The 15,849-nt window shown below is 61.6% G+C and overlaps 8 protein-coding genes across 8 annotated transcripts, besides 1 other annotated feature; 5 read left to right on the forward strand and 3 right to left on the reverse strand.

Moving 5' to 3' along the window:
* Positions 1-1,557: 1,557 nt before the first annotated feature.
* On the forward strand, positions 1,558-3,346 carry COLE_05173 (uncharacterized protein; the record flags this gene model as incomplete). The annotated part of the gene is made up of 3 exons (XM_018422984.2): positions 1,558-1,752; positions 1,948-2,820; positions 2,879-3,346. 3 exons carry the CDS (start codon positions 1,558-1,560, stop codon positions 3,344-3,346), a joined length of 1,536 nt encoding a protein of 511 aa, XP_018279274.1.
* A 615-nt stretch (positions 3,347-3,961) lies between these two features.
* Positions 3,962-5,045, forward strand: COLE_05174 (uncharacterized protein; the record flags this gene model as incomplete). Its single annotated transcript, XM_018422983.2, has 4 exons — positions 3,962-4,083; positions 4,243-4,444; positions 4,481-4,897; positions 4,941-5,045. The coding sequence occupies 4 exons, from the start codon at positions 3,962-3,964 to the stop codon at positions 5,043-5,045; spliced, it is 846 nt and encodes a 281-aa protein (XP_018279273.1).
* Positions 5,046-6,005: 960 nt separating this feature from the next.
* COLE_05175 (uncharacterized protein) lies at positions 6,006-7,670 on the forward strand (the record flags this gene model as incomplete). Its single annotated transcript, XM_018422982.2, has 1 exon — positions 6,006-7,670. The coding sequence occupies one exon, from the start codon at positions 6,006-6,008 to the stop codon at positions 7,668-7,670; it is 1,665 nt and encodes a 554-aa protein (XP_018279272.1).
* A 339-nt stretch (positions 7,671-8,009) lies between these two features.
* Positions 8,010-8,789, reverse strand: COLE_05176 (uncharacterized protein; the record flags this gene model as incomplete). The annotated part of the gene is made up of 2 exons (XM_018426625.2): positions 8,010-8,625; positions 8,659-8,789. The coding sequence occupies 2 exons, from the start codon at positions 8,787-8,789 to the stop codon at positions 8,010-8,012; spliced, it is 747 nt and encodes a 248-aa protein (XP_018279271.1).
* An 865-nt stretch (positions 8,790-9,654) lies between these two features.
* Positions 9,655-9,696: a sequence feature (Short protein (COLE_05177, TXT08253.1) was converted to a misc_feature.).
* A 135-nt stretch (positions 9,697-9,831) lies between these two features.
* On the forward strand, positions 9,832-10,074 carry COLE_05178 (uncharacterized protein; the record flags this gene model as incomplete). Its single annotated transcript, XM_065626394.1, has 1 exon — positions 9,832-10,074. The coding sequence occupies one exon, from the start codon at positions 9,832-9,834 to the stop codon at positions 10,072-10,074; it is 243 nt and encodes an 80-aa protein (XP_065482335.1).
* Positions 10,075-10,887: 813 nt separating this feature from the next.
* COLE_05179 (uncharacterized protein) lies at positions 10,888-12,458 on the reverse strand (the record flags this gene model as incomplete). The annotated part of the gene is made up of 4 exons (XM_018424900.2): positions 10,888-12,042; positions 12,079-12,168; positions 12,205-12,292; positions 12,325-12,458. The coding sequence occupies 4 exons, from the start codon at positions 12,456-12,458 to the stop codon at positions 10,888-10,890; spliced, it is 1,467 nt and encodes a 488-aa protein (XP_018274847.2).
* A 378-nt stretch (positions 12,459-12,836) lies between these two features.
* COLE_05180 (uncharacterized protein) lies at positions 12,837-14,517 on the forward strand (the record flags this gene model as incomplete). The annotated part of the gene is made up of 6 exons (XM_018424691.2): positions 12,837-13,080; positions 13,113-13,303; positions 13,338-13,486; positions 13,521-13,683; positions 13,720-14,295; positions 14,329-14,517. 6 exons carry the CDS (start codon positions 12,837-12,839, stop codon positions 14,515-14,517), a joined length of 1,512 nt encoding a protein of 503 aa, XP_018274848.1.
* Positions 14,518-14,712: 195 nt separating this feature from the next.
* COLE_05181 (uncharacterized protein) lies at positions 14,713-15,749 on the reverse strand (the record flags this gene model as incomplete). The annotated part of the gene is made up of 2 exons (XM_018420038.2): positions 14,713-15,613; positions 15,646-15,749. The coding sequence occupies 2 exons, from the start codon at positions 15,747-15,749 to the stop codon at positions 14,713-14,715; spliced, it is 1,005 nt and encodes a 334-aa protein (XP_018274850.2).
* Between the last annotated feature and the right edge of the window lie 100 nt (positions 15,750-15,849).

The following is a 15,849-nucleotide window of genomic DNA, read 5'->3' on the forward strand; positions in this document are numbered from 1 at the left end:
CCAGTACGTAGTGTGGGATGAAAATAGACGGCGAATACGCAGCCACCCTTGGCGTCTGGGGGAGATTGGCAGGGATGCAAGGGGACGCGAGGATCCGTGGATCGGTGGCGTCACGGCAAAGGACGATATTAATAATGTTGGACAGCTGGACAGGCAAAGAGCTATCAGGACGAGATGGATGAAGGTGATGACGGTGATAGACGATGAGACGTTACAGATAGAGTACGCGTTCATGCGATCATGGCAACGGACAGGATGGATTAGGCCGGCATGTATTGCATGCTGTACACAATATTCGCTGGACTCTTCTCCTGTTGTGCACCCCCTTTTGACGTTGATGGCCAGGCCCTCGGGCAGAGCGGCAGGGGAACTTGGACTTGGGTGAGTGCATGATGAGGAGGCGAAGGGGGTTCCTTGACCCCTCGTCCCCCTCTTCCCTCGCCCCTCGCCCGCGCCCCGTCGTTTGAATCCTCCCCTCTCCTTGGTGATCTCTGCAGCTTTGTACCTTTGGCTTTGGGACGCGATCGATTCAATTAGAGTCTGCTTCTGCTCTTCCACCATAATCCTACTCCTACTGCCGCGCTCCGGTGCCGCCAACCGTGCCTTCGCGGCCCTTGGGCCTTGCATAACACCACGTCATTGGCCTTGTAAGAACGGAACCAAATATACTACACGTGGAGGCGCTTGCCATGTGCGTTGCGCATGGTCCAACTCATTATATGTTCCGCCGTCTTAAGGCTCGGTTGGTGTTCGATTCGAACCAGGGAATGAGCACGGCGCGCAAAGGAGGCGACGCGCGGAGGGAGATGAGACGCGGATCCAGGCGGAGAGGAACGTGGACCATGCGGCGCCATCTCTCTCAAGTAACCGGTGTATGGCACTCCTGTACACTGGCTTGTCTGAGTGCACCGATGGGAAGCGGGAGAGGTGGGGGAGCAAGGCGGGGGCAAGGCGGCCGGCGGCATTGGGCAATGCAATGCGGGGCGGAGATGGACAAGGTCCGGCTAACTGATTTGGCCGGGGAGCTTGCCGTCCGGTGTTGGGCGAGACGATATTCACCGTACACGGCGCAGGTGCCTGGATGCCTTGTGACCTCGAGCCGAGGGCATTTAACCGGATCTTGTCCTTCTCCGGGCCCCCCTCACCCTTCACCCCCCACAGCTCTTACACAGCGGCGTCTCGCTCGCTCACTGTGCCAATGTTCTCCTCCGACCTGCTTGTAGACGCACCCACACTCGCCCAACTACCTATGCATGCATACCACCCAAGGATCCAGCCTCTGGGGTCTGAGCCCAAAGCAGAGAACCTCACTTGCCAAGGAGAAGGCTCGAGGCGAAGAGCGAGCGAGCGAACGACGCTAGGGTTCGCTAGGTCAGGTGGGATTGCCCAAGAACGAGATGCGGAGCGCCAGAGTGCCACGCCCACCATCCGCGCATCTGTCGGCCGTTATAAAAGTGCCCAGCCATTCCCCCCATCATCTCTCCTTCTCTCTCCATTACCCCCCCCCCCCCCCTCTCTCTCACCTCTCTCCTCCTCCCCACCTAAAGAAATCTCACCATGCCTCCCGCTCCGGCTACTCGCGCTTCTATCGTTCGCCTCATGAACGCGACCGCCTCGGCGGGCTGCCGTGGCTGCGGTCGCTCGCACTCGGCGGCGCACTCGTGCGGCCCCTCGCACTCGCACTCGCGCGGCATGGCTACTCCCGTCGACCTCCCCGGTCCCGGCAACAGCAACGGCGACTACGCCTTCGAGGTGAGTTCATTCTGCTCGTTCTCGCCACCCCCCATACTCTCGTCGCCATCAAGTCTCGTGCCTGCTCCACCGAAATGCGTGGCCCCAGCGCACCCACCTGTATCTCGCCTATTTAGCCGACCCCCCCGTCTTGCGCTTGCTTGCTCCGTCCACCTAACCCCCGCACCATTGAGCAGACATGCTGACCCCCGCTAGATGGCCGCCTCGACCCTCCGCTTCGGCACGGGCTCGACTCGTGAGGTCGGCATGGACATGACCAACCTCATCAACAAGATGCCTGCCAGCGAGCGCGGCAACGCCAAGATCGCCGTGTTCACTGACCCCAACATCGCCAAGCTCCCCGTCATGAAGACGGTCGAGCAGGCGCTGCAGAAGGAGGGCCACAAGTTTGTCGTCTTTGACAAGGTCGCCGTCGAGCCCACTGAGGCTTCGTGGCTCGAGGCTATCGAGTGGTCCCGCGGCCAGAACCCCACCCACTTCCTTGCCGTTGGTGGTGGCTCGACCATGGACACGGCCAAGGCTGCCAACCTCATGACCTGCTACCCCGACAAGGACATGTACGAGTTCATCAACGCCCCTGTCGGCAAGGGCACGCCCATCGCCAAGACCCTCCACCCCATGGTCGCCGTCCCCACCACCGCCGGTACCGGTTCCGAGACGACCGGCACTGCCATTCTCGACATTCCTTCCAAGAAGTTCAAGACTGGTATCGCTTCGCGTGCTCTCAAGCCCACTCTCGGCATTGTCGACACCCTCAACACCGCCACCTGCCCCCGTGAGGTTGCCGTCGCCGCCGGTCTTGACGTGCTCTTCCACTCGCTCGAGTCTTACACCGCCATTCCTTACTGGGAGCGCACACCGCGCCCGACCAACCCCATTGCGCGCCCCGCCTACCAGGGCTCCAACCCTGTGTCGGACATCTTCTCCAAGTGGGCTCTTGAGCAGACTGTCAAGTACCTCCCCCGCATCTTCAAGGACCCCTCGGGCGACGAGGAGGCTCGCACTCAGATGCTTCTTGCGTCGTCGACTGCCGGTATCGGCTTCGGCAACGCCGGTGTCCACCTCTGCGTAAGTGATACAATGTGCCGGACTTGGCCGAAACCCGAATTCCGCTAATCCCATTAAGCACGCTGGCTCTTACCCCATCTCGTCGCTCAACAAGGCGCGTCCCAAGAAGGACCAGTACTTCCACCCTTCGTACGCGCCGGACGTGCCCCTCATCCCCCACGGTGTCGCTGTCTCTCTGACCGCCCCCGCCGTCTTCAACTTCACCTCGCCCACTTCGCCCGACCGCCACCGCACTGCCCTCGAGATCTTCATGGGCAAGGAGCGCGCCGCCGAGGCCGCCGCCGTCAAGGACGCTGACCTTGGCGCCGCCCTCCGTGAGGAGATCTTCAAGTTCCTTGACAGCGTCGCTGTTCCCCGTGGTCTCTCCAAGGTCGGCTACGGCACCCAGGACATTGAGACCCTCGCCAAGGGCATGCTCCCCCAGCGCCGTGTTCTCGACCTCGCCCCAGGCCTCGCGGGCAAGGAGAACCAGGCTGAGGAGCTCGAGCAGCTCTCGACCATCCTTGAGGGCTCGATGTCGTGGTAAGCAGTCCCTGATAGGCGAGCTTCGCTTTGGGTTCGGCAGTCTACTCTAAAACATCAAAATCATTATCAAGGGCCCAATCGTGTGTCGAGGTGTACGACGCGTTGGGAGCAGCATTGTAGCATGCGAATGTGATTAGGTATGCACTCGTGCATGAGCCTTTGTGGTGCGGAATGGATAATGTGTCTGAGCGCTAGACTTCGGCATGGGTGAGTTGCCGACACAATGCGGCAGCCGAGATCAGATAATTACACCGATCCGTCAGGCGCGCCGGCGGCATGCAGATGCTGGTGCGCTGCGTAGGGTCGTTAGGCGCTGCGCATGCTCAGAGCGCTGTTCCTGGCCTGCGTCGACGGATATTATATCGCCCATTCAAGATATCAGGCGAGGTAGTCCGGAGCTTCCATGCGGCGTCCGGATCTAGCAGGAGCGGGTGGGTCGGTCGGGCAAGTCAGGCGTCATGGAGGCATCGTGGGAGAGTCATGACGGTGGTGCCGAGGCCACGTGACCTCCACGAGACTTCGACACGTCGGTGGACTGTCCTGGAATGACACTCACCTCGAACTGGTTAGGCGCTCAACAATCTCACTCATCACCTCACCCCACACTCCTTCAACCATGCGCGGACTCCGCCGAGCACTTGCGCTCGCGCTTTTGGTCCCCTCTGCCCTCGCAAAGCTCGACATCAGCGGCGCGCGCGCCGTTGTCACGGGAAATAACGGCGCCGAGAAGGCGTATGCGTGAGTTGGGCGTGATGCCGGTTCCGGCGCGGCGGGATGTTTGGTCTTCGGCGAGCTGCTGCAGTTACGGGAAGCAGGCTAGATACCTTGCGGCCTGATGACATATGCTATACCCTCCTAGCCGTTCTCCCCGCTGTCCCCGAACACCGCTCACGCCAGCATCGAAAATGGCAAGTGGTCCGAGCCGGTGGCCCTCTCTCCCGCCGCAACCCTCAAGCTTACCTTCACCGTGACGGACGGCGGCTCCGGCGTGGCCCCGCAGCAGGCCTTCATCGTGTTCCGGGATACGCAGGATGATGAGGCGGCTCCAGTAACCCTCCAGCTGGGCGCCAAGCCGACGGGCAAGACGACATACTACATGGTGCGTGAAGCGGAGGAAGGTCATGACTGACGGCAGGACACGTCCAAGATCCCGTCGCAGCTCGCGCACACCTCTGGCGCGCTCGAGGCGTCGCTTGTCCTCTCGCACAACGGCGAGGGATACAAGACGACGCTCGGCGCGCTCTCGCTCCCCGAGTCGTCGCTGTTGGAGAAGCCCGCGGCGCCGACGATCGGGAACGGCATCGCGTTCGCCCCCCAGCCCGAAATCACGCACACGTTCCGCCCCGACGAGAAGGAGATCCCCGTGATCAAGGCCAGTCTCGGCGCGTTCGCCGTCATGGCCCCGTGGATGACGCTGCTCGCCCTCGTCGGCGCGGTCTGGCCCAGCTTCACTGTCAAGACGCCCCCGACGATGATGTACGCGTGGTTTGCGTGTCTCGTCGCACTCGAGGCGCTCATCCTCCGCTATTGGATCGGATTGCGGCTGTATCAGGTGAGCAGCACGCGAGCGGCGGCCCAGATCACGCTGACATCAGCTCCTGCCCCCGTTCATCGTGCTGGGCGCCATCACGGCGTATGTCGGCACCGTGGCGCTGCGCGCTGCGCGCGTTGAGCGCCTCAAGGCTGGCGGCACGCCCTAGCCAGATAAAAGGCATGCATCTCTAGACAGCACTGGATCAGGGACGCTGGGTGCGACTGATGGTAGACGCGCGAGTGTGTGCTGGAGCGCCGCTCGATTGCTGTCTCCCGGTCCTTTCTAGCCCTCGCAGCTTCTCACATTTCACAGACTTCTCACATATCAAAAGCACTTACCAGCGTCTGGCAGATATCAGGAAGAGCTATCGAAGGAGATTGTTGATTCCTGTCTAAGGTTCAGCGCCTCTAGCTCGACTGCAGGCCCCGAGTAACCTGCTCTCTGATTATAGGTGCTGAGAGCCATACGCTCTTTGTCTCGGCGAACAACACACAGCAGGTAGGTGCCCAGTACGTGGCCAATAGATATTGTCATTGGGCGTCCCGGCGGGGACTGGTTCGGCCAGCAGGAAACGCTACCCTTGGCTTATGTGTTTGCCACTTTCACAAGATCACTCCCCTCGTACGAGACGATGGCTTGTGCGTGAAGATGAGTCCTGCAATGAGCCCGATCTAGGGAGCTCTCAGACAGCACCTCGTTGACGAGTCCCACGTCTCCGCCAAGCCTCGCCGATGAACCATGATGGAGACGAGGCGCGGCAGCTTCTCCGTGTAACTCCATCTCAAAGCTCCACCCAGGTGATTGTTTTCTCAACGAATTCCGTAAACTGGCCTCCTCACTACGTCTCCGCATGCTTGCAACGATCTTGCCACCATGGCCCATGCATAAGTGCAGTCCAACTGGGGCCACATCGGTAGGTCAAGTGGTCCCACGGGGCCCCGTGGAGGTGGCTACTTGGCGACCCTCCTCGCACGCCATCGTCAGGTGAGTCGCGGTCATGTCCGATCCTCCGAGCAGGCTGATCCTCCGTCTAGATAGCGCACGCCATGGCTCGGCAAAGTCAAAGTCAAAAGAAGTCGGGATACTCAATCTCTTCTCCTTTTTCACCACCCGATCCACGACACCCATGTCCTCGCCAGTGATCTACACGTCCGAGCATGCCGTGCCGGCGCTCCCGCGCCTCGGGCTGTTCCAGTACCTCTTCCCCGCCGAGCCCGTCTTCGACAGCTCGCTCCCGGCATTCATCGACGGCATCGACGGGCGCGAGATTTCGCGCGCCGAGCTCGAAGACGAGGCGCTGCGTCTCGCCTCGGGCCTGCGCGCGCTGGGCATGCAGCGCGGCGACACGGCGTGCATCTGGGGCCTGAACTCGCTCGAGTGGGTGCGCGCGGCATACGGCTGCCTCGCGGCCGGCATCGCGGTCACGCCCGCCAACTTTGCGTACGAGCCCACCGAGCTCGCGCACCAGCTGAACAATTCGGGCGCAAAGTTCATTTTTGTCGCGCCCGACCTCGTGGACAAGTTCAACCGCACACGGCCGCTGCTGGAGCGCGCGTTCCCCGACACGCACGTTGTGCTCCTCTCCACGCTGGAGAACAAGCCGTTCCCCACGCGCTACCGGGCCGTGGCGGAGCTTTTCGGGGCGCGCGGCAAGGCCGAGAAGTTCGCCGGCGCGCAGACGGACGCCACGACGTGGATGTGTTACTCGTCCGGCACGACGGGCTTGCCCAAGGGCGTCGAGACGACGCACTGGAATCTCACGAGCCAGCTGCAGGCGTGCGCGGTCGCGTGCGAGCCCCTCGGGCCCGGCGACAAGATGATCGCATACCTCCCCCTGAGCCATATCTACGGCACGACGAACGCGCTCTTCCAGCCGCTGTCGGTTGGCGCGGCGGCCGTCATCCTCCCGCGCTTCGAGGAGACGAACGCGCTGCGCGCGATCGAGAAGTATCGCGTCAAGCACGGGCTCATCGTCCCCCCCATCGTGATTACGCTGTACAACTCGCCAAATCTCGACAAATACGACCTCTCGTGCTTGCGCAGTGTGTGCTCGGCCGCGGCGCCGCTGGGCCCCGACCTCATCGCGGCGTTTGAGAAGCGCCTCCCCTCCGTACGCGTGACGCAATGCTACGGGCTCTCCGAGACGTCGCCGCTAATCACGGCGCTGACGCGCGCCGAAGTCGACGCCGCGCCGCCGGGCTCGATCGGCCGCCTCCTCCCGACGTTTGAAGCACGCATCGTCGACGCGGACGGGCACGACGTGCCCCCCGGCGAGCGCGGCGAGCTTTGGGTCCGCTCGCCGTCCGTCATGAAGGGCTACCACCGCAACGCCGCCGCGACGGCGGCGACCATGGCCGGCGACTACTTCAAGACGGGCGACGTCGTCGTGCGCTCCCCCGACGGATACTTCCGCGTCGTGGACCGCGTCAAAGAGCTCATCAAGTATAAGGGCTTCCAAGTGCCGCCGGCCGAACTCGAGGCGCTGCTGCTTACGCACCCGCGCATCGCGGACGCCGCGGTCGTCGGCGTGTACGACGCGTCGCAGGCGACCGAGCTGCCTACCGCGTACGTGACTGTGCGCGAGGCGGTCGACGCCGCCGCGTTCGACCAGGAGATCCAGGAGTGGGTGGCCGCGCGCGTCGCGCGCCACAAGCGTCTTGGAGGAGGCGTGTTTGTCATCGACCAGATTCCTAAGAGCGCAGCAGGCAAGCTTCTCCGCAGGCAGCTGCGCGATCGCGCCCAGGCCGATCGCGACGCGCGCAAGGGTACAGGGCTCAAGGCGAAGCTTTAGGGGATGGCGTGTGTATGGTGCGCTCGCGTGTTGCACACGCCAGCGCATCACAAGGGCGGCTCGGTTCTGGAGCTGTGTGTGTGGGGAATTACAAGATGTGGAGCATGGTTCGGTCAGTACAATGTTGTTTGGGTGCATCAAGGGTATGCTTGAGTCGCGGGGGGTCGGAGGGCTAGCGCACTTGGCCTTGTGCGACGTTGACAAAGTCAAAATCACTTCCCTCCAAAGGACGACTGACTCTCTCACCCCACTGATTCACAAGCTTAGCAGTATGGACCACCTACAGTAACTCGCCGAGGCCAAGCTAATTCGATGTGTACTTACACATCCTTGGACAACTCAAAACGGCATGCTAGCCCGGTGACGCTTCACTGCAGTCTCCACCGCCTCATACTCCGGGGCTGGCGGTGCGTGCTGGGCGATCTTGAAGTACGACTCGAAGAGATCAACCAGCTCGTCGACGTGGTATCCGCTCCTGCTCGTGATGCTGGGATTCGACTGGTCCCACGCCCGCGTGAGCGCCCACAAAAACGCGGGCGGGATACGGCGGCTGACGGCGAACGGCATGCTGCGCGGATCGAGGTCGAAGCGGCCGTCACAGTCGCCGTGGTTCCGGCCGAGGTTGGGATCGAGGACGGTGGCGCCCAGCGCCTCGATGCACAAGTCGAGGTCGCCCTCGCCCGCGCCGACCGCGAAGCGCTGGTACGGGCGCAAGCGGCGGTCGCGGTGCAGGCTCGTGAGGGCTGTGCGGCGGGGGATGTCGCAGCCGTACGCGCGCAGGAAGGCGAAGAGGCGGCGGAGGCGGTCGATGACGTCGACACCCGATCCGAGGGCGCTGCTCGCCAGCCGTTTGTGCACCAGCACGCTGAGGAAGTGGTCGAGGGTCGTGCTGTCCGCGTCGCGGAGGACGATCTCGCCGCCGCTGCTGGCTGTCACAAGGTCGCGGAGCCGTGGGCTGTGATCAGATCGCGGTGGATCGACGGCGCACCTCGCAGCCTTGAGGTGGATCGGGTTGGTGTGGCAGCGTACGCCGTCCGAGGAAACGAGGGTGAATTCGCCCTCCTTCCACGTTGGGCTGTCAGTGACGCCGTTGGTAGGAATCGGCGAGAGCGCGAGCATGTCAGAGGATCAGATGCGGTGCGTGAGGGAGGAGGTGCACGAGCAGACTCTTGGGAGACGAGCAGCAGGTATAGAGTCTGTGACGTCCTCGAGAGCGCGACACTATCGGAGGGCGTTCTTGTCCACGTCCGCTCAACATCGTCAGTATGCACACCGTTCTACGACACCAGCTTATTGCGTTATCACTTAAGCTACTGCACGTTAGCTTGTGCCCATCCGCCAGTTTGAGGCTCTAATGAGTGATGGGATCGGAGGAGGTATGAAGCCAGCATTACATTTCGTTGGTACAACCTCAAGAACCCTATGTCCACCACGTTCTTTCCGGTTGACTCCGCATCTGGACTGCACATTGCACGATTGGAAGCTTGCCAAGATGGCGGGGCCATGCGGTTGCACAATAAGCTTAGTTGAGGTAGTCCGCTTCACCTCTGTGCTACAGCACTCGAACTGGCGATGTATGCATGCATCCACAGCGACAACACTCGCACACTGACACCCATCCCCCACCCCCCACCCCACCCACGCCACGGCCCACCTCCACTCTGGTATTATGGACGCCACATATGCGGCGTTATAGAAACTCCAGAGGCCATTCGCCCACATTAGTGTATGTTATATCTTGACCCGACACGTAGGGTGACACCGGCCCAGAGATTGGGCCGGCCGAGATACCCCCCTGTGAATAATGCCCTGCTTGCGTGCCTACCTTCACCACCTACCTTGCCTACCTACCATCAAACCTCCCATCAAACCTCCCATCAAACCTGCCATCAAACCTGCCATCAAACCTGCGCCTACCTGCGCCTACCTGCCTTGCCTGCCTACCATGCCCTGCCAACAGAGATTACCCCCCCCCCCCTTCAAAATGCCGCCTGCCTACCCCGGCTACTCTGCCTGCCTACCATAACCACCTGCCTACTACCCCGCCTGCCTACCCAACCTGCCTACTCACCTGCCTACCTACCTGCCGACCCACCTGCCAAATGCCTGCATTGCCTGCCAATTGAGTCACCCCTGCGCCTACTTGCCTACCTACCTGCCAATGCCTAATGCCTGCCCTGCCTGCCAAATGAGATCCCTCCCTTCCATCAGCCGCCTGCCTACCCCGGCTACACCTACCCACCATCCGCCTACCTGCCCTGCCTACAATGCTCTGCCCTGCCTGCAAAATGAGATCCCCCTCCTCACTCAAGCCGCCTGCCTACTCCGGCTAATCACCTACCCACCCGCCCGCCTGCCTATATGCCCTGCCCGCCTGCCTACATTACATGCCCTGCCCAAGTGAGTCACCCCTTCCTCCCTACATGCCTACAAGCTGACACACGCCTGCTTGCCATGTGCCTCATGCCTGCCTGCCTGCCTGCCCGAGAACCCCCACATGTGATCACCTCATCTACCAACCTGCCCGCCCATATGCTCGCCTGCCTAATACCCCTGCCTGCCTACATACCTGCCTGCTTCTGCCTAATACCTGCACATGCCCGCTAAACACGAGTCCCCTACCCAATATGCCCGCCTGCCTACCTGCAATGCCCGCCTACATCTACCCTCCTGCCTGCCCCCTGCCTGCCCAAGAGTTACACCTGCGAAACACGCCTCTCTACTTGCCCAACTGCCTTGCCTGCCTGTGCCTACCCAATATGCCTACCTGCCAAGTTGCCGCCTTATACCCTTGCCTGCCTGTAAGGCCTGCAACCGCCTGCCTGCCACCTTGTTCCCCTGCTTGCCTTGCCTCACCTGCTTGCCACGCCTCACCTGCTTGCCACGTCGTGACACCAACCAAAACTTCAAATTGCGGCGTTGCACTCAACAGCACTATGGGCGGCTCGTCCGCCACGCCCTTTTGTATTCCGGCTACCACTCTGACGCTGACCTCTTTCGCTGTCGCAGTTGAGGTGCGGGGTCCTCCTTGAGGGGCAAAACACTGACCTCGGACCAGACTTTGATTGCTTTGTGACGGCGGCCGGGATACTGCATTCACGTCAGGCGCGCGAGGCATGGTGAGGTTGACTCCGCCGTGATCGCGTTAGTACCTCTTGGGTCATCAGTTTCTGCCCTTCTGTGCTGACTACTCCTTCACATCCGCTTCGTCATACAATTAATCCCAGTCGCTGTCAGACTCGTCTTCGTCGTCCGAGTCTCCCAGATCCTGTTTACGCTGCGCGAGTGCAGCAGCGAGTGACGACGCGAGGCCACCGCCCTCAGATGGTGACGCGGCAGCCGCGACCGCTACACCGCCAGCCACCCCAGCGGCTGCGGCACCACCAGCGGCCAACGGTGAGATGCGCTTCTCCGAGTCGTCGACCTTCTTGAGCTTGTGAACACCCTGCCCCTGGATCGACGCGAGAAGGGCCGAGCGTCCTCCGTCGGGCTTCGGGAGGGGCGGAGCGGCGACTGGCCCGCCTGGAGGGGGCGGCGGCGGAGGGGGCGGCCCGGAGCGTCCAGGAGGAGGCGGGGGAGGAGGTGGAATGGAGGGCGTTGAGCGGCCGGGGGGAGGAGGCGGTGGAGGCGGAGGTGCGGCTGGCGCGGATCGACCGGGCGGAGGAGGGGGAGGGGGAGGGGGAGGTGCGGCGGGCGCGGCGTGCCGAGCTGGAGGGGGAGGAGGCGGCGGGGGAGAAGGGGTGCGGATAGGAGCATGTCGGGCAGGTGGCGGAGGAGGGGGGGGAGGAGGAACAGCCGGTGCTGAGGGCTCGTTGGGCGGCACCCGCGGGGGCGGAGCCGCGGGCGCGGGCTTGCGCCGCGAGGTCGGAGGGGGAGGCGGTCCTCTCTTCGGCTTGGGCTGTTCGGGAATGGGCTGGGCAGCCGTCATCGCCAGCGCCTGTTCGGTTAGCTTCCTTCTCCCCTCCCAGCGACAGTTCAGGCCGACACTCACATTCTCGATACCGCCCTGACTTTCGACGTAGTCCTTGATGAAGTTCTCGTTGTTCTTGATGTCGGCCTCTGACACACCGCGCATCGTGAGCTGCTCGAGTAGAATTTGCCAGCTTGGGTCTACACCGGTAGACGTGAACCCCTTCTCTGAGTCGAAGCCCATGTGCGCAACGTGCTTGAATGAGCCATCCTTGGGCCCCGAGATAAGACTCTTGTCAAGGCGCCCCTTGATACGTTGCGCAAACGACTTCTTCTCCTTCTCACCGCCAGCGGCTTCCTCTCTACGGTTGACCTTGTGCGCATACTTGGATCGGTTTGCGACCTTCTTGTAGAATTCGTGCGCCTCATGCTCCGAGGCAAAGACGAAGGCGATCATGGCGTCCTGTGCGTCAGCCTTCGAAACAAGCATTATGATTACCTCAGACGCCCAAGTGTGAAAGAAAGGCTTGTCGGCGTTGTACTCGATCTCGTTTGGCAGCTCGTGTTCCCAAATCACACCACTGTTAGACTACAGTCAGCTCGTCCGATCATGTGTTCAGCTCACGGAGAGGTCCACAATGCGGAACCATAGGCCTCCCTTGGCCTTGTCTGCTACAAACGCCAGCGCACCGGTCGCGCCGCCATAGTTCCATCTGGAGTAAGCGGGGCAGCGGGCGATTCTCACGTTGACGAGTCGGGCTTGGCATAGTAGACTCGAGCGACGCCGGCTGTGATGATCTTGTTGGTGGATCCTGAGGTGGGTATGGCCTTCTTGACCTTTGCCTTGTCCTCTGTGGAGAGGAGGCCAGAAGGGGCCATGGTGGCAGTTGTGGACAGAAATGGGAGGGAGACGGAGTGGTAGATGCAAGAGAGAGAGTGGTTGAGGAATGCGTGTGTGTGGTGGGATGATGATGCTCGGCACAGCTGTGCACCTTCCAACGGTCGGCTGCGGGGGCGTGGAGGTTAGCGGGGGTAGCATTTAATGTACTACCGATAAGGAATTCTGGGGTTGGGTGAATAATAACATTAGAATAGATTACAATTCAGGGCTAATGACGATGACGTCGAACGATACACAAGTGCCGACGCGCGCCAGGACCGGAAACGGCCAAGCGCCCAGCGAAGCCGCACTTGATCCAACCTCGTTCTCATCTTCCATCTCTTGTATTCGCTCTAAACACACCTCTTCTCAACGCCATGCCCTACTTTGAGAGTGGCCTCTTTCCAAACTCATGGGTCATCTTCGCCATCTTTGGGGGCATCGTCTCCATCCCACTGGGTTGCATGGCCCTCTACGCACGCCAAGTGGAAAAGAGACCCTGGAAGCACAAAACGGCCACAGTGCTCGTCCTCGGCGACATCGGTCGCTCCCCACGCATGATGTACCATGCTGAGAGCTTAGCCAAGGCCGGCTGGGACACGTACATGGTCGGCTACGGAGGTGGGTCCACTGGTAAGCGGCACTGACGCTAGACACGGCGCCCATTCCCTCACTTCTCGAGACACCACGGGTGCACTTCCTGCATCTCTGGAACCCACCTAGGCTCATCATGAAGCTGCCATGGATTGTTCGCGCCCCCATTCGAATCCTCTACCAGATTGCGTCGGTCGTGTACCTCTGCGTCTTTGCCATCCCGTGCAATACTCAGATCTTCCTCGTGCAGGTACGTTGGTATGCCAGCTCCGCATCTCACTCAGAACCCTCCGTCCATCCCTACGCTCCTCCTGTCTCAGATCATCTCCGAAACGACTCGCTCAAAACTCATCATTGACTGGCACAACACCGGATACTCTATTCTAGCACTCCGTCTTGGGGCAAAGTCCCGCATCGTCAAGTGGGCCGAAAGGTGGGTGCAATCTGGGGGCCCGGCTAAACCTCAGCTTCGAGCGAAAGTTCGGCAAGCGCGCGTACTGCCACCTGTTCGTCACTCGCGCCCTTGAAGAGTACCTCACTCGGGAATGGCATCTCGAAGGGCGCACTGCGGTGCTACATGACCGCCCACCGTCTCAGTTCCGCCGCACAGAGGTGATCACCCTGCTGAATGTGAGCCTACCTCACCAGAATGCCGACTGACTGTAGCTGTTCCGTCGTCTCACGCCGGTGATCGCTCCACCGCTGCCCGCCTGGCTCGAAAGCAAGAACATCCGCGACACCGCATTCACCGTGCTTACGCCATCGGGCGTCAAGCTGCGCGAGGATAGGCCAGTGTTCTTGGTCTCGTCAACTTCATGGACTGCTGACGAGGACTTTGGGTTGCTCCTTGAGGCACTCGACAAATATCAGGAGCGCAAGTCGTCACCCGAGGGCAAGAGCTTGCCCAGAGTGTTGATGATTATCACTGGGCGAGGGGCTCTGCGGAAGCCCTTCGTTGAGCAGGTAGCGGTAAGAGAGAACTCTGGCAAGTGGCCGGACGTCGCGGTGCGGTGCATGTTCGTCAGCGCGCGTGATTACCCACTGCTTTTGGGATGTGGTGACTTGGGCATTTCGATGCACCAGTCGTCATCCGGGCGTGACCTGCCGATGAAGGTCGTGGACATGTTCGGATGCGGAGTGCCCGTTCTCGCACGCGGATTCTCGTGCATCGACGAGCTTGTAAAGGACGGCGTCAATGGCCGGGTATTCAACACGAGCGAGCAGCTCGCGGATCAGCTCATTGTGAGTTGCATCGCCCCTCTTGACTGACAGCAGGACGTACTCGCCGGCTTCCCCCACGCGCCGAAGCTGGAGGCTTTGGACCAATACTTCCACCAGCAAACGGGCGCTTCTACGCCTATGCGCCGGGTCACCCGACCCGGTGTTGAGCAGGAGTGGTCGACGTGGGACGAGAACTGGGACGCGGTCATGCGCCGGGGTGTGCTCGACTTCAAGCGCTGGTAGGATGCGGCATAGAGACATCGTGTAGGCATACATTGAATGCAGCATTTGCATAGCTATAACACAACAGCGGAAGGGGCGGTGCAGAGCTATGGACAACAACTTCGCCTCACTTTGCGGCAGTCAAGCCCAAGAGAATGCGATATGGGGCGGATGCGCGAGGCTCGCGCGCACAGGATTTGGAGGGTTTCGAAGATATTACTGAGATTCGCTCGGTGTGTGAGGGGACGCGCGCCGTGGGCGATCGGGCGAGGCATTTTGCATGAGCAAGCTCCGCACTCGATCGGCGAGCGGGCCACCAGTGCCCTCACGCATGCGCACGGGCTGGCGGACGCGCGGCTCGGTCGCGCTCGGCTGCCGCCGTGGGGGCTCCGATCCGGCGTTGCGGCGCCAGGTGCTCTCCCGGTCCGCAACGGACGAGGACGCGGCCTGGCGGCGGGGCGGGCGGGACGGCTCGATGGGCGGCGGGTGCGCAAGGCCGCACGGCCCGATACGACCACCCTGAATTGGGTGCGGCTTCTGCGGCTTTCTGTTGGGGGTTTGCATGTTGAACGTGCTCGATGGCTGCCGCCTGTTGGGCACACGCGCAAGCACAGGGGCGCTCGTGCTCGCGCTGGCGCTCGGAGCTGACGACGAAAGCGGAGCGGGGACGGGCTTCCACGCTGATGTTGTAGGCTTAGGAGGTGAGGAAGACAGTGGTTTGTCGGGCAAGGAAGATATGTTTTTCTTGGGCGATGAGGAAGGGCCCTTCTTCGGCGAAGACGAGAGAGGCGGGAACGCCTCAGTGTCCTTGACGCTCAACGCCTCGATGGCCCTGCGCGTAGCCTCGGCATCGTCCTCACTGTCCTCGCTGTCCCAATTTCTTCCCGACCGCAGCTCGACGCGCTTCGTCTTGCGCTTGTCATTTTTGACCGCCGCTTTGCTCTTGCTCGCTGGGTCGGCCGCGAAGGGGTTTTCCACCTTCTTCACCCCCGCACGTCCGTTGGCGCCGGGTACGGCGCCGCGGCGCGCATCGGCCTCGATCTGTCTCCGCCCTCGGAACGCGCCTACATCCTCCTGTGGAACGTAGCCGTCGCGGATTTTCTGCTCCTTGCGCACGCTTCACATCAGCGGGGACGAGAGGTGACTCACGACCCGTCTTTCCGGCGCGAGGCAGGGACGACACGCTCAAGAGTACGCGGGTCGACGATGATGCCCGAGGCGGACTTTTCGGGGTTAAGAGGTGGGAGCGACATGGTGATCATGCGGATGAAGAAGAAGAACAAGTGTCAACACGGAAGGACAGGTCTGTCGCAGTCAGATTGCGGATGGTGCGAGCTACATGAGTGATATTAA

Source organism: Cutaneotrichosporon oleaginosum, assembly GCF_008065305.1.
Source record: "Cutaneotrichosporon oleaginosum strain ATCC 20508 chromosome Unknown ATCC20508_contig04, whole genome shotgun sequence".
NCBI lineage: Eukaryota > Fungi > Basidiomycota > Tremellomycetes > Trichosporonales > Trichosporonaceae > Cutaneotrichosporon > Cutaneotrichosporon oleaginosum.